At 41.0% G+C, this 16,473-nt stretch overlaps 2 protein-coding genes and 1 long non-coding RNA gene across 9 annotated transcripts in view; 1 reads left to right on the forward strand and 2 right to left on the reverse strand.

Annotated features, from left to right (window-relative positions):
• Positions 1–733: 733 nt before the first annotated feature.
• Positions 734–9,718, reverse strand: purg (purine-rich element binding protein G). 2 transcript variants are annotated; one of them, XM_052050139.1, is made up of 2 exons: positions 5,669–9,718; positions 734–5,222 (listed from the first exon to the last, which is right to left on the reverse strand). In XM_052050139.1, exon 1 carries the CDS (start codon positions 9,716–9,718, stop codon positions 8,684–8,686), a length of 1,035 nt encoding a protein of 344 aa, XP_051906099.1. In that variant the 3' UTR covers positions 734–5,222; positions 5,669–8,683. The 2 variants fall into 2 exon arrangements, with proteins under 2 accessions (XP_051906099.1, XP_051906100.1); XM_052050140.1 differs by having other exon boundaries at positions 734–5,215; positions 5,666–9,718.
• Positions 9,719–9,746: 28 nt separating this feature from the next.
• Positions 9,747–10,748, forward strand: LOC127590733 (uncharacterized). The gene is made up of 2 exons (XR_007959744.1): positions 9,747–9,892; positions 9,963–10,748. It is a non-coding gene; the product is annotated as an uncharacterized LOC127590733 (long non-coding RNA).
• Positions 10,749–11,609: 861 nt separating this feature from the next.
• il6st (interleukin 6 cytokine family signal transduce) overlaps positions 11,610–16,473 on the reverse strand; it is a 30,174-nt gene continuing 25,310 nt past the window's right edge. For all 6 annotated transcript variants that reach the window (XM_052050084.1, XM_052050082.1, XM_052050083.1 and 3 more), the window contains 4 exons: positions 15,671–15,767; positions 15,158–15,239; positions 13,574–14,216; positions 11,610–13,528 (listed from right to left, as the gene is read on the reverse strand). In XM_052050084.1, the coding sequence (XP_051906044.1) occupies positions 13,608–14,216; positions 15,158–15,239; positions 15,671–15,767 (788 nt within the window). In that variant the 3' untranslated portion in view covers positions 11,610–13,528; positions 13,574–13,607. The remainder of the gene's footprint in view (positions 13,529–13,573; positions 14,217–15,157; positions 15,240–15,670; positions 15,768–16,473) is intronic.

Genomic DNA, 16,473 nt, shown 5'->3' on the forward strand with positions numbered 1-16,473 from the left:
TACACTGGTGAATCCTTGTGATCATACAAGAACTTGAAAGTTACAAATTTAGGTTGCAGGCTGTGTGTACTGAATTGCGATGCTTTTATCCTCGAGACAAGCATACTGGCAGGGTCAACCATGGTGTCTCTGAGCCAGGGCTTTGCTGGTTGGCGGGTAGGGAGTGGTTTTCCAGTCACCCTTGCTTTTCGCGGTCACACTGCACACTTGCCGGCTCCCGGTGCGTAGCTGAGGCCAGCAGGGGCTGGCCGGTCTTGCTCGGGGGCCAGGGTGTGAGAAACGGGACATAAACCAAAACGGGGCATCTCGCTGCGAGCAGCTGAGGAGGGAATGCTGACACGGGGTGTCACGGCATCGCTGTAGAACGGGTGCACCGGCAACTCCTGTGCTCGGAGAGCTTCCCTGCATGAAGGATCTGAATCAGATTTGGTTTTTGGTTTTTTTTTAAATTGTAATGACTTCTTACACCCTGTCGTTGTAGACATTGTGGCGTTCTCCCCCCAGTCCATAAAACATGCAAGTTTGGTTTCTCGAAAACTCAGCCCACATGTCCACAAAGGTATGGCTCGCATCCCTTTGTTGCAGTTCTACATTTCGATATACTTGTAGAAAGGAGTTAGACACACAGTTGTTTTTTTCCTGGCTCGTGTGAAATTTGCCTACCTTAGCAGTAGTTAGTTTTAAGGTGCATATTGCAAAGTATGAGAGTAAAACATTCCAACCACGTGATCATTTTGGAAAAAAGTTTAATAACCAACTTTTATTAAAGAAAAAAAAAACAATAAAATATGCATCTTTTTTCCATGTTTCATGTATTCTTGAGCTCATTGTTTTCCCAACTCAAATAACAATAAGACATACTTGATGTTTCATGTTCCATATATTTTGCTACATTGAACCATACTTCAATACATAACCATCTTAATATTAGTGAATGGTTAAGAAAAAAAAGTTACGGGATTGTCTGTCTTTTAGGCTGCAGGCAGAAAGCCTATGCCATGTAAGCACCCATGTCATTGTTTTCAAGAGTTAGCTTTATGACCAACAGACTTTGTTCCAACTGATTTTCTTTTTTTCAAATATGATAAAGGTTTGTAATGTGGGACTTTTTGAGAACAGAAGTAAGACATCAAATTATTTTGTTTTCCTAATCTTGGCATGCATTTAGCTTGGGTCCAAAGAAGCACCTTTATATCATGTAACATAGCACCATTTTTTTCCCCTCCATATAATTTTTCTGTTATACTAGGACCCAACCAGTGGCATGCAGACACTCTAAAACGTTGCCGTCTCGGTTACCATTTCTAAACATAGCTTGATTTCAAATATTACAAGGCAAGTAATGATTACTGATAAAGTACTTGACATAGAGTGAATGAACTAGTACAGTACAAAACCTGTTGAGATTATTATTTTTTTTGTTAAATCATACTCTAACGGACTACAGGACACTCCAATATACGTAACACTTATCCTAAAATGTACATATCTTAACCATGTTCTTCAGGTCTATTAACTTTCAAACAAAAACTCAACTCATCTCTAAGTTCCATGCTCCAGAACCGCGAAGAGGGCAAAACTAAACAGCAAACCATCACTTCATCAGTATGCAAACATTCACATGACAAGCACAAACACATTTTCACTTTGTCACCACAAGTCCCAATTCTTTACCTTTATATATATATATATATATATATATATATATATATATATATATATATATATATATATATATATATATATATATATATATATATATATATATATATATATAAATAAATAAATTCATTTATATCAAACTTTGTTAGACGACCATTGTCATCCTGCATATGACTGTCCTGTCCAAATCACGGCATGAGAACTACTTTCCTCAGTGGACATCATTGTTCCCGGATGAACACAACACACAATGAAAATAGACAAAATGCACAGTCTCGCATTATAAAGGTACTTTAAGGCGTCTTTGTTAGGAGAAGCAGATTTCCCTTCATGAGGTTAATCATCAATGTCCCCAAAATCCTACGACCATAACGCTGACTGGAACCTTCATTCCATCTTCAGTATTATTAACGCCCCACCCAGGCCTTAAACAAATGACTAAATTTATGTCCTTTACATAACTCAGCTTCTGAAGCATTTTTTTTTTTGTGTATGTGTTGTGCTGTCACTATGCATATTCCACATATTAACTGAACCCTCGTTACATACACTCTAAAATCAATGGATCAAAAAGAGAGCAACCCGTTTTGGGGGGTTATCCATTTAACCAAAAAAGTTGGGTCAAAATGAGCCACCCCCACCCAAAAAAAAAAAATCAACCCCCCAAATCGGTTTGTTTAGTACAAACCCCCACAAATTTAGGCATTTCATCCAAACAATTTATTTGATCCAACTTTTTAGAGTTGTGTTTTTATTTTACCTATAATTTTTCAGTATGTAGTCATTTGTGTTAAAACAACTGTTTCTCGGAACGAATGTTTCACACCTACATAATGATTAACGATTGTTTTTTTGAACCACTCTCTGAGGGTAAACACAAGTAAACAATCTGTCAATGTACTGCAAATCACAGTAGGTCAGAAAACCAAAGCAGCTCTCATTTAGGACGTGTCATGTCTAACAACGTCATCTCAAGACGTAATTCGAAACGGATTATTTTACAGTGTGTGGCACATTTATTAGTGGCCTGCTCTTTTTGCGCGCATTTGTTACTTCCTTCTTCTCAGCCATCAAAATTTGTAGCTGAACACAAATGCAGGGAATAAATACACTTTATTGGTATACAGTATAAGATCTATGAGGTTCGTCTTGATAGTCAAAGAATAACCCAAAAGAAAAATGCAGTGCAATCTCCAATAGACGAATACGCGGATGACACCAAGATGTGTCAGTTCCAAGCATGAACGCCGTGAAGCACAGATTTAACCCTGCCATCTCCCTCAAAAGACAAAGACAAAAAAATTGATATATTCAAAAATCAGCAGCTAACAAACAACGCAGACACTCTACATTGAGTTCATGATGATATCTCATCCTTAAGAGGTTGCACCAAGACTCTTTCTGAAGACATATTAGCGGCTGTGACTGCCACATTATCGGCTGCTTTTGACACGTTTCTTCTAAATTTACTCCGAATCTTATTTAACGTGATTATTATCGTTTGCACTGGTTTTACACAAAATGGGGAAATTCTCTCGTCAAATCCAAAGAAAAGTTGTGTTAAAGAGCAGCTTATCAGATTATTACAGTTTTGAATGGTTGGTTGTCAAGGCATGAATAGAAAGAATCCCACTACATTAACTGATTACAAAGCAGCAGAACAAAAAAAAAGGCAGCTTTTATTCAAAGTGCTTTTTTTTTCAAATAACATATTTGGAATTCAAGCGACAGATTCCAAGGCAATTTTCAAGAAATTACTTTTCTGATCTGTCGAGTATAAACACAGAACAGTTAGCGCTAATCATTGGCGAAAGCAAGATTTCCAGCTTGCTTTTTGAACCAAATTCAGCAGTCTGGGAAACAATTTCAACAAATTCGTTCATGGAATCAGTAAACCGCAATCAGTATTTTCCGAATAAATTGTGCTTTGAGGTACACCTTCTATATTTCCACTTGTATGAAAATAAATCAATCCACTATGTAATTATTCTTCACGCTCTACAAGACAGAACAAACACAGCAAACCCATCAAAAAGTGCTTCTTCCACCTTATGGGTTCACAAGAACTGACAAACCACCGATTTATCTTTTAAACACCAGTCTTGATGAACAGTTGACTCATTTGTTGTTCTTCTTCCACCAAGACCATATTATTTCATCTCTTCACTAAACTGCTAAGTACAAACATCAAGAAAACAGAAGATGACAGTACAGACAAGAGAGACGGTCTGATGTCTCATCAAGGCCTGGTTGGAACTAAAAATGTCTGAATAGTTTCTGATCAATGGCGGCCCGGTAGTCCAGTGGTTAGTACGTCGGCTTCACAGTGCAGAGGTACCGGGTTCGATTCCAGCTCCGGCCTCCCTGTGTGGAGTTTGCATGTTATCCCCGGGCCTGCGTGGGTTTTCTCCGGGTGCTGCGGTGTCCTGCCACATTCCAAAAACATGCGTGGCAGGCTGATTGAACACTCTAGATTGTCCCTAGGTGTGAGTATGAGCGTGGATGGTTGTTCGTCTCTGTGTGCCCTATGATTGGCTGGCAACCGATTCAGGGTGTCCCCCGCCTACTGCCCGAAGACAGCTAGTGTAGGCTCCAGCACCCCCCGCGACCCTAGTAAAGCGTTTTTTTTACACTCTTAAAAGTGCGAAGTGAAAAGTAACTCAAATTAGGTAAAATTACCAACCCAGAGCTGAGTCCAAAAGGGACCGAACCACTGCTAGGTTATCTATCTGCAGCAGATTGGGTTGAAAATTTGGGCCAACATGTTGGATTGAACTTTTGAGAAAGCATTGGCCGAACAACGACCAATGCTGATGAGTTAAAGTTACCAAGAAATGTGTTACCATGTTATATCAGTGTCGCTGTGGTTATAAATGACAAATTATAAGCATTTGGGTGAAAAATAATCAAATTTGGGTAAAAATGGATGAACCCATTACATTAATTTGATTCAACTTTCTGGGTTGGTTTGTACAAAATTACACAATTTTACGAGCTGTTGGTGTGTTTTTTAGATGTATGTAAAAACAAGTCATATTTAGGGGTTGTTTGTGCAAAACAATCCAGAAAGTTGGGTGAAATTGACCCAAGGAGTGGATTGTCCATTTTTCACCCACATTGGGTTATTTTTGACCCAACTGTTTTTTTTCCGGTGTCACAACATTTTCTGAGAGGAAGAAGCAACTTGCATCCGTCATGGGTCATCACAACAAGTCACTTGCATCATACACTCCTAAAACTGCTTGCTCAAATAACCCAAATGGGTTGAGCTTGCTATAACCCAACATTGAAGTCCAAAAGACACCTAACCAATGGTGTGTTTTATTATTCTCAGTGCATTGGGATGAGGATTTGACCCAACACTTCAAGATTTTGATTAAACAAAACAACTATGCATATTGATGAATTAAAGCCATCAAGGAATTGGTTACCAGGTTATTAGTATATCTATCCATCTATGATCTGAAGCGCTTTATCTAGGAGCCCTATTCTAGCTGACTTTGGCCAGTACAGCCTGAACTGGGTGCCATCCGATTGCAGGGCACACGTGGACCTAACAACTATTCATTCCTTCATATTCACAATCACACCTCAGGACAAGTTCGAGTGATCGATTATTAGGAGTGTTACAACTGTAATCATTTTATGACCAACATTTTCTATTTGAAGCCAAGTCCCTGTGTCGAAAGTCAACAGTGGTCCCCTCCAAGACACCCAGCAGCCATTATTGTTTTCTAAATATGTTACGTTAACCCTTTCAGGGACAGCAGTTACTACAATGCACAGCTAATCAATTTATCAGGTTACAGGGTACGTGAAAGGGTACCATTTACTTCAAATTCAGAACGCCAAAAAAAAAGGGGCCATCAGCCTCAGTTTTTTGGCACGCCCAAATCCAATCTTCAACCCAATCTGCTGGGTCAAAATAATGAACCCAACCTTGGATAAACGTAACCCATTCTGCTCAAAATCCTCAACTACCCAGCAAGTTGTTTTGAAAAACAACCTAGCATTTGTGTGTGTGTGTGTGTGTGTGTGTATGAAGCCACAAAATGGCCCATATACAGTATGTGCAGTACAGAAATGGTGTAAAAGAGTGCGTGATGATCGGATATTTGACATGGTTGTTAGAAATGTCAATTAATGCATGCTTCATTTGTATTACCGTAATATATGTTTTACGCTATTGCAACCTTTGGTCAGTTAAGCAATAAAGAATTACCGGTATATTAAATTGTGGTTTACAGGTTCATATGAGCATAGAGATTAAATACAGTTATAAATCAGAATTAGGATGTTAGTCTTTCGTCTTGACCCCCTCGTCCACGTAGCTCATACACAATCTACCAAGTGCTCAATGTACAGCAAACTGCTATCCGAGTTCTAATCAAAAGCAGCATTTCAGAAGATTTTTGGAAGAAAAAGAAGACACCAACATATTTATATATACACAAGTGATAAGCTTTCTTTCAGTCGACCATAGTGATATCGATTTAAAACGTAGAATTTTGGATAGGGCCAAGACATATGGAAGGTATAACGTCCCATGGGAGCAGGATATTGATCCCTTTCAATGCTCTCACTTTTGTTCAGCGAACCAGCTTGCATTGAGGTGCTGAACGAGTCTGGTTTTACCTTCACTTCTATTTTTCTCGCGATTGACCTGAGCTATCCTCCATGGGGACCATCTACATACCGAAACCAGAAGAGGGTGAAAAATATATAGCACCATGCGTTTTTGTTCATATTTCAAGTATTTTCAAACTGAATTCCATTGTTCTAAACATCCAGCGGGTTGAAAATATGAAATGAGGAAATTACCCTTCAGTCATTTTATTCCTGTAAATGTGAAGTGTCAAAATCTTGGGAGCACGCGTGGGAAATAAAATAGAATTCTCCTTTTCTTTTGAGTGTCCAAAATAGTTTTCAAGGCATCATTGACAGCTGTGGGGCTCAACTGGGCAGAAAAACAAAATATTTAATTTAAACATAATCATTTGGTCCATCTATGATATTTTTATGTTTGAATGAATATTCAGGTACTGCTGTCCTTGTTGCTTCTTAGGTGGGAATTAAACCCTCCGATCATAAAGTACTTAGAGCAGCATGTAATAAAATCAGAAAAGGAGAATCTCTAATACACAAATAGGCCTACACGTAAACATGCCACTTTTATTCATTTTGATCTTTCTGTGACAATTGTGTGTGGTAAAATGTCTGCATGAAAAAAAGGTATGAGCTATTTAACCCTATTTAAAACGGTTTGTTATTTACAAAAGACAGATGAAAGGTTCACGCTCACTCGACATTACTAGCAATGAAAAGACAGATATCGGAGTCCTACAGAATGCAACAAGAGACGATGGCCCCTTCAGGCACTCACTACGATTGATGTTGAGATCAAGCTGTTCAATACAGTGAGACCAAAAAGTGGTCTCATATCCATTAAAAGGGGGAAGAAAAAAAACAGGGCAGACAACAGACACATTTCTGTGAATTTTTGTCATTGAACTAGCAGCCACTAGCTTTGTATAATTATTTGTCGGACACATAAATTGGCTGTAACTTCTATCATCGGCAGTAATCAACCCCCCCAAACACCTGTCATTCACCATCATGGCGGGGGCGGGGGTGTTTTAATTGTTTTTTTTTTTAGGGAGGTGGGTGAAGATGATTCAAATGATCTCTCTCTAATGAATCCCCATGCATCACTTGCTCATGGTAAGTTCAATTTGTTTGTGACTTCTAAATTATATAAAGTATTACATAATTCGCTACACCGGGGGTATAGTACAAGTTAGATTGATTCTTTTGTAGTTTTTTAATTCATTCTGTTTAAAAATATTTCTCAAAGTGCTTGTGTTGGATTGAAGGGTGTACGTTCATGTACCGCACCACTCAGTCAGCCCGTAAACTGTCGCTTGCCTTCATGGTGACACGAGCCATGTGGCAAAAGAAAGTGAGGGGATCTGTTGGTACAACAACATCAATAAACACCTCAGGTCTTGACTTACAGGTTGCCAGCCCCGAAATGAGTGTGAAAATCGCTACATTTTATAAACTGCAGGATGTTCTATATGATATTTATATTTATATTTGTACATATATATATATTCCTTGCATCATACCTTCTTGAAATGACCTGTAGCATATCGAATCGAATCGTAATTCCACTGAGTCGAACCAAATTGAATAGTTCCACTTTAAAATTGAATCTTTTTTAAATAGTCTATGATTGGAAAGATGCACACTCCAAAAAATGTGTGTGTGTATGTATGTGTGTGCACGTCTTTGAGTTACGGTGTGACTGAAATAAATGACCTCTGCTTCTGAGATTGTGCATCGTTAACTCATCTACGATGGTCACATGCAATTCATGTCAGCATCAAATAACATTCTGCAGGTGAAAAGTTACAACCATAGGTCACATCACCAGTGACTCATATTCTCTTTGGAAACCTGCATCAGGAGCAAAGTGGCCTCCTCGCACACCACGAGACCATGTTGACTGTCTGAAACATTAGCAAGTATATCACATTTGTAAGACATGAGATGTAGGGACAATAAGAAGCTTGTTGCCCCACATGGGACCCCTAAAACAAGTCAACCATCAATTAACATTTTCCTTTTTGATCAATGATAAAACTATCAGTCATTTTATAAACGGCATATCTCTTCATACAATTTCTTTATCGGGACAAAACCGTTATACATTTTGAACAGAGAGAGGGAGAGATCGTTTCGTAGCAAGTCTTTTACACGTTGCCACAGTTCCACTATTTAACAGTTTTTTAGTGCATTTAAAGTAGTATTCGATTTACAAGACTTGACGTGGGGGGTGTTAAAGCGGATTTTGAGGAGATGTGTTGATTTTGACTTGGGGGCTTTATATTTCTGATTTATAAGCTATAAAATTCAATTTACTTGTCTTTTCGGGGGCACACACACACACACACATACACGCAGTACGGACGTTACACAAGTGCACGATTTTGAGCTTCCGTCCGACTGCTAAGGTCGCTCAGTCCTGCTCCTCACTGTCCTGCCGAGCCTCAGCGCTCTTCTCTTTGTGACAATGAAAAATTCTCCGCATCTCCTCTTCGTAACGGATGAAATTCTCCCCGAATCTCGCCCAGGCTTTTAAAGGGACGGTGATGGTGTTTCTGTACGGCTGGCGCACTTCGCTGATTTTTAAAAAGACGCCATAGCGGTTGGAACCCACGTCAAAATAAAACCTCTTGTTGTCCACGCGAAAGGACGCGGCCTCTGGAAGCTCGGGGCTTTGGTCGCGGTTCCTGGTCACGGCTCGACCGCGCTCGTCGCACTCGTCCTCGCCGTAGTCCTCGATGAGCTGCGACAGCGCGTCCCTGAACTCGATGAGACCCTGCGCGGGCAGCACGATGGTCTGTTCGATCCCCTGGCCGTAGTAGCCCATCGTGCCGTGCCCTTTGCTGACAGTCTGTCGTATGCGTAGGAACCTCCCCCTCTGGTTCTCCTTCAGGTCCAGAAAGTACTTTCGGTTGTCCCTCTCGATGAATTCGCTTTTGAGGACGCGATGCGCGTGGTCGTCTGACGCCGCGGAGCCAGTGGGCGACGACGCGGGCTCCTGCGCTCTCCTGCGGGGTTCGAGCGCGCGGCCCTGATCGTTGCCGCCGCCGTGCTCGTCGAGCTGCGGCGGCGGCGGCTGGGGCGCGAGGCCCCCCCGCAATCCGATCCGGGCGTAATAGTCGATGAAATCCCCCAGGCAGTAGCGGAGCGCGGGCGCCATCGACATGGACAGAGTCAATTTGCTCTTCCGAATGTTATCGTGGCGGCCTTTGCCGATCCACACCTCGGCGATTTTGAGGAAGCGTCCGCGCACGCTCTGCTTCACGTCCAGGTAGAAACGTTTCTTCTGGATATCGACCCGTTTGGAGGCGAGCTCCTGGATGTCGCTGCCCTGCTGCTGGGGGCCGGTCTGCACATATTGCTGAGGATAGGTGGCTTTCGGCAAAGAGTCTGACGCAATCTTACCCCGGACTCTCTCCATTCCTCTGCAACATCCTTCGGCCAGCATGATTCAGATTCCGCTTCTCGACAGCTCAGGAACACATCATTCCCCCATGCCCGTGCGCCTTCATTCCAACATCTGGCGAGCGTGGAGACAAGTTGGCCAGATGCCTCGAATGACCGAAAGATGGCAGCTAGTTTGGAGGCATCAGCTGCTCGTGTCGCCGTGTCCCGAATAAAGGTCAGGCTCGCTTATTTAGCCACTGCAATCCACCATCGCTTTTGCATCACCTACTGTATATGAATTGTAGCAAGCTCATTCAGAGAGCGAGCCGGGGAAGCGGTCGACCTGAAATGGGAGGAGGCGCGCAATCTACTACATGAACCCGATGAACCCATCCACCCCCTCCCGTCCTGAGGATACCTCTGTTCAAGATTCACACAGTCACTGTGGGAAAGATGGAGCTCTTGCACCTGACATCATACGGACCTCCTGTTGTGATTTTAAATTAATATGCGGATACATGATAGCGGCTAAATACAATAAATACTAAATCAAATCGAAAATAATAACCCTCCCATACGTGGTTAGCTTAATGTTGAAGCCTGCACTTTTATAAAACAAGTAACCATCATGATCACATATGTGTCGTCTGCTACTTTGTGTGAGGAGGCGGGCGGGGGGAGATACAGCAGAATGTTCAAGTTATCCTTGACTGATTAAAATGAGTTCTATCATTTACATTGTTTTTTTTTGTATGTGTAAATACATAAAGGAGGCTACATGATTGATTTCATGAGTCCAGAAAAATCCAGAATTTTCAAGAGATGCTGAATTCATTACGTTTTGTACACAAATTCCCATGACACATTCAGCAGATGTGTATTTTTCTTTTATTTGTTAAACCTAAACCCTTTCAAGGACAGCGGTTACTGCAGTGGACAGTTTATCAGCATATCAGGTTATTATTATTGGTGCATGAAAGAGTTTAAATGCCTTAATGCAAGCAAGGCTTCCAACGCTTATGCTCTCTCATCACCATTCGGTGCAAATCACATAGCAAACATCCTGTCTGACTCACGCTTAGCACATGATTATTTAAAAAAAAAAAGGATTCTAACTGTGTGAATGCAGTGCCTTTAATCAGACATTGCCTTCCGCCCAAACATCAACTTTTTTATTGAGTGCTGGCAAGTGCAAAATGTGCAAATACTTTATTACAGATTTTTTTTTTCAGGTATCTGTAGCCTACTTGAGTACCGAACAAAATCTTTTTTAAATATTGGAAACAAATCTGGCTGCACAGGTTGAGTAGCCTTGGATTATTAACAGTTGCAGCACACAAAGTGTTTGGAGATTGTGCTTGCTGTAATCATTACAGCAAGCACGATTATTACATGACAGTGTAATGTCTTATTTTGTGGATCCGATCAATGACAACCGATCACTGCAAAATATCTGTTGACCTGCTCCAGATCTGTGCAAAGCCTAGCTGAGATACTTATTCTGAACAAAAATATCAATGGAACGAACACATTTCCCATTTCTACACAAGCTTAATTTAGTTCTTTGTCTTTGGACACAGAAGGCCTTTAAATTTTATATATATATATATATATATATATATATATATATATATATATATATATATATATATATATATATATATATATATATATAAATAATACTGCTCACAAACTCTGTTAAGGAAGACTTCTTTGCTGAAAATAATCCATCCGTCTCACACGTTTGGTATATCAAGACTGTAAATAACTGTAAAGGCACTGGTGTGCCTGAGGTTGTCAATAAAAGGCCACAATTCACTTTTATTATTTATGAGTTGGTACTTTTACTTCCTTCAAAGATTTGGATCAGTACTTCTAGGTTCACCAGACCTTTTTCTTTCTTTTTTTTTTTTAAACAAGTCCGTTCACTTCTGCAACCTAAGTTGAGAATAGTGTGATATGTTTATTTTCATTGTGAAAGGCACTCCAAAACACACTGAAATGAACACTGACAATAAGAATATGTTACTGTGAGCTTGTGACTTGATCTGCATCCAAGTTCACAGTTAAGATGAAGACTGTGACCAATGTAACAAAAACAACAGACCATAAATCAAACAGACAATCTCAAAGTTGCTTTGTTTAAATGCCTGCCACATTACAAAAAGGCACACACCTCTGCCCATGCTCAAGTGACATTTTGAAATGCAATATCTGGAATTAACTCTAAAAGTGCATTTCTGGTATACTTGTGATACAAAGTCGATCAAACCAACACTGTGGATTGTTTACCAGTTGACTGCAGGGCACATATTAAGCCAGACAAATGTTCACACTCACATTCGACTGAGTGGGAACTGAACCTACGCTGCATCCACTTGGAGGCGAAGCAAGTGAAGCACTCAGTGACTGATTCAAAGTTATGGAAATGTAATTTGACACTGTAAGCAAGTCACGAACTAAATACTAATACTGTAAGTCACACTTCTGGGATACTATTCTGCCCTGTTTGGAAGCAATAACAATTGTGAAGCAATTTCACCTGATTGTGTAAATGGGACCGACAGAAAAAAAACCTCGATCAAGGAATGGTTTTGCAACTCGTGGCCGCAGACACCTTCCCTCGCCACATCCTCACTTGAAGAGCCACAGCCAGTTTTCTATTTTTACACTGCCGGCGTCATAGGGAGCACCGTGTCTACGGCACAAATAAGTTGCTCCAAGATGGCTCAGCCATACGCGCTTTGGCCAGATGGTCTGTTGCGTCTCCAAGCACGTGCATAAAGGAGATATCAGGAAACCGCCCAGTACACCAGGAAAGATGGACGGGCTGTAGGAGGGCAAGGGAGGGAACGGAGAGAGCATTGCTGGAATTTCAAAAATTGACCTCCAGCAGGCTTCTGGTTAGGTTTTTTGTCATGTTTTAGCAGAAAATTCGAAGGATGTATTTTATATTGATGCAGTGCTCCAGGTATGGATGAAAAGTCCTCAGTAGACCATTTGTCATCTCGTCAGGGTCAGGCTGAAATGGTTGCCAATGTTGCGGCCATGTTGGCAGTGACAATTTTCCCAGCAAAAGCAATGCATGTGCATACTATATGTAGCGGTAATGAAAAGCCTGGACATTAGCTTAGCATTTTTTTTGAGGGGTGGAGGGAGTACTGTTGTTTTTTTTTTTTTTGGTGGGGAAAGACCTTATCTATCACATTTAATCGTAATGACGGTGAAAAAAGCAAGTGTTAACATCATGGCTCATGACTGCTATCAGATAGACACCATTATCCTCACCCCGAGCACCACCAACAAGGTGAGTTTGAGTAAACTTTTCATACAGTTTCGAGCCCCCCACCCCTCCACATACACACATTTATTTACAGTAATTTTGTACTGTAGTGGGTATTTTCAGGCTATGGAAAAAAGTACAAAACAATAACTTTGCACTGTAATGGGTGGTTTTAAGCGCACGAAAAAAAGCAATTTGATGTAATGGACAACTGGCTCGAATGGACGTACCCCTTCCTCCAATTAGTCCGTCGGATTTAGGTTCCACTGTATAACGCAACATGGCAGTCATGCATACATCTTTACTACCAGAGAGACTTTGATATTGAGTGATTTGAGTATGATTCTGTATCCAGTCTTTTGTGGCGTTAGGACTTGCGTTCCAGGGATCATTCCGACGACATGTTCTTCATTCAACATTATCAAATGATTTTCATCTGGAATATATGTGTACCCATTATTTTTTTGAAAATGTTGTTCTGCTTCGTTAAGAGCAAACAGAGAACAGAAATAATAGTATCCTTTTTGGGATTACCAAAGACTTGAAATGAACATGCAACATCAACACTGGCACATCATTTGTCACGTCATGTAAATTTCCCCAGTGTGGGACGAATAAAGGATATCTTATCTTATCTACAAACCACAGGCTTGTCCTGTAAACGTTCTTACTGTGGCCTGTAGCCACCAAGCTGTGGCATGTAACTGGAGAGGGACTGGCCGTCTGTAAGTGTTTTCTGCTCACTGTCTTCTCCCGAGGGACACATGTCCAGCTGCAACAGGACCTCCTCTGGCTCCACCTCCAGCTGGTTCAACTCAGGAAAGCTGCAATTGTCTTGGTTCCATGCAGAGTGTGAGAAGCAAGTCACTTGTGAGAATGGTTGGGAAGCTCTACTGCCCTCCTGCACTAAAAGGTCCGGGTTCTCCTCCGAGTCCAGAAGCGGCTGTGTGGACTCGGAACGGGAGAAAATGAGCTGCTGAGGTTGGGCACTTGGGGTCTGGCCTTTGTAGCCATTCGAGGCCACCACTGAGGAGTACTGAACAGTGCTGGCTGTGGTGTCAGCAATGTCAGCACCCTCATCGCTGTCAGACACACTCTGACGAGGTGAAGACATACAAGAGGAGCCTCCGATGCCACTGCTGTGCTCCTCAGACAGATACTTGTCCTTCTTGAGAGCCAGGCTCGTTTTGTCTTCCTCAGACACCGATTTCCCATCACTTACGTCCACATCAAGCACACTGATGCCAGACAGAAAGTTCTCCTTTGGTGTCTCTGTCTGTGGTGGAATGGGAAGAGACAATCTTAAAAACAGCAATGGCGCAAGATTCTGTGAAATGTATAATGCATGTTACATTCCTTCCGGATAATCCCCGCACTTGACGAAATTTACCAAATCGTGACAAAGTGTCAATGGTATTATTTATAGATAGCTTTACGTCCCCAACAAATAATATGAGATGTAGTTAATATTAATGGCCACCTGGAGTCACCATTCACTCATTCTACACTGCCGCAACGATGACTGTGAATGAGTGTTTGCCTTTAAAAGGCGGGTCTGCTCTGTTGAGTGACAAGCATTAGCACTGGCCGGCTATTTCCTCACGATGGCATTTGCTTCTGTGGTGACATTATTAGTTGAGACAACCTGCAGGTGTGCTAAGAATGTACTTCTGATTTATTGTTGTTGTTTTTTTTTTAACCATTCGTTTAATGAAGTGACCAATAGAGAACGGGCAGCTGTTTACATCCTCCCTCTAACGATACTGACTGTTATGAATTACACTTGGTTCTATCTATTCAGTTAGCAAACGATGTTTATATGCAAATGAATAGGCTGTACCATACTGTACAGTACAATAGGAATACAAATAAATAAATCTGTGATGCACAGACTGTACATTTCAATATGACATTGAATGTTAATGTTGTGATAGTTAATTATAAATATTTAAATGTTTGTGGCACATAATGAAGCACAACATAATGCCCTTTTGTTCTTCACTAAAATTAGAATGTATAGTGCGGTTTATTGTTTTGAAGCGGTAATATTAGAGCTGTCAACATAATACATATTTGTATGTATCTATACATGACAAAATGTTAATTAATGTAAATACGTTTACAGTACTGAAAACATCGCCTGCACAGTTTAAGTGTTTGTAATGGCATTGGAGACTGGATTAATACAATTACTGGTATTTTAATTACAGTCCTTACTTTTAAAGGATAATCAGGGGACCAGTTTCCAATGGTGCTCTTTCTCGGGTTTGGAATCCAAGGCCATAAATTCTTCCTGATTCTATGGGAGAGGAAGAAGATGACAATAAAATCGGTACATTAGGGCTTGACATGAACACAAGAGATCAACATTTAAGCAAGTGAACATGAAAGAAAAAGAAATATTAAGTCGAATATCAATTTAATCGACCTCAAACTTTTTTGTTCAATTTATTTTGCTCACTTAAAATGATGCCTTTTCATTTGCAAAGAATGCTAAATTGTGTGTCAGATCCAGAAAGCCACAATAAAACAATAGGCATCACTGTTGGTTACAATACATATTAGCTAAGTGGTTAGGATCATTCTGCGAATCAGACAGTTTTGTAAAGCTCAGGCAGTAGCGTCAGAGAGGATTAGATAAAAAGTGTCTCCTTTTTAAGATGTCATCACTAAAAGACAGAACTCCTTCCTTATTCCTCAAAGACATGCAAACCGTCGTCCTCTACTTACACGTCTTTTTTGTAGATGCACAGCAACATGGTTAAGAGAACCACAAAGAGAAAGCCAAGGCTCACTCCAACCACAATCATCTCAATCTCCCCCGGTGCTGTGGGAAACAAACAACATTTCAGGACAATTCTCCAACAGATTTGACAAACTCAACGAGCCACAGCCGTCGTCAACTACTACACGTTGGAAAAGGAAATACTGTATGAGGAGTTCAAATATCGGCGACCAGGTGGGTGACTGGTTGGCACGTCGGCCTCACAGTGTAGAGGTGCTGGGTTCGATTCCGCTTTCCTGTGTGGAGCTTGCATGTTCTCCCTGTACCTGCATGGGTTTTCTCTGGGTACTCCGGTTTCGTCCCACATTCCAAAAACATCATGGCAGGCTGATTGAACACTCAAAATTGTCCCTAGGTGCGATAATGTGCGCGGATGGTTGTTTGTCTCTGTGTCCTGCAATTAGTTGGCAACCGGTTCAGGGGGTCCCCTGCCTACTGTCCGAAGACAGCTGGCATAGGCTGCAACATGCCCCGCGAGGCCAAAGTCCTAACCAGTCGACCACCGGGCCGCACGCTACATTTTCAACACATGGTAACTTAACATGATCACTTGTAACACTTCAAAATCATACTGAGTGCAAGGTTGTTTGGCTAGCATAAGATATCCTTTATTTGTCATATTATTTACATTTATTTACAATTTCAACAACAATTACAACAAACGCACTTACAAAGCATGAGCAGCAATATGTATTTTTGAAGGAAAATTAGCACTCGTTTTCAAATACAGTTCAGCCATTACCTCTTC

Source organism: Hippocampus zosterae, chromosome 18 (assembly GCF_025434085.1).
Source record: "Hippocampus zosterae strain Florida chromosome 18, ASM2543408v3, whole genome shotgun sequence".
NCBI lineage: Eukaryota > Metazoa > Chordata > Actinopteri > Syngnathiformes > Syngnathidae > Hippocampus > Hippocampus zosterae.

Excerpts from the sequence above, each read along its gene's own strand:
- purg (XM_052050139.1), bottom strand. The coding sequence starts at position 9,718 with ATGCTGGCCGAAGGATGTTGCAGAGGAATGGAGAGAGTCCGGGGTAAG.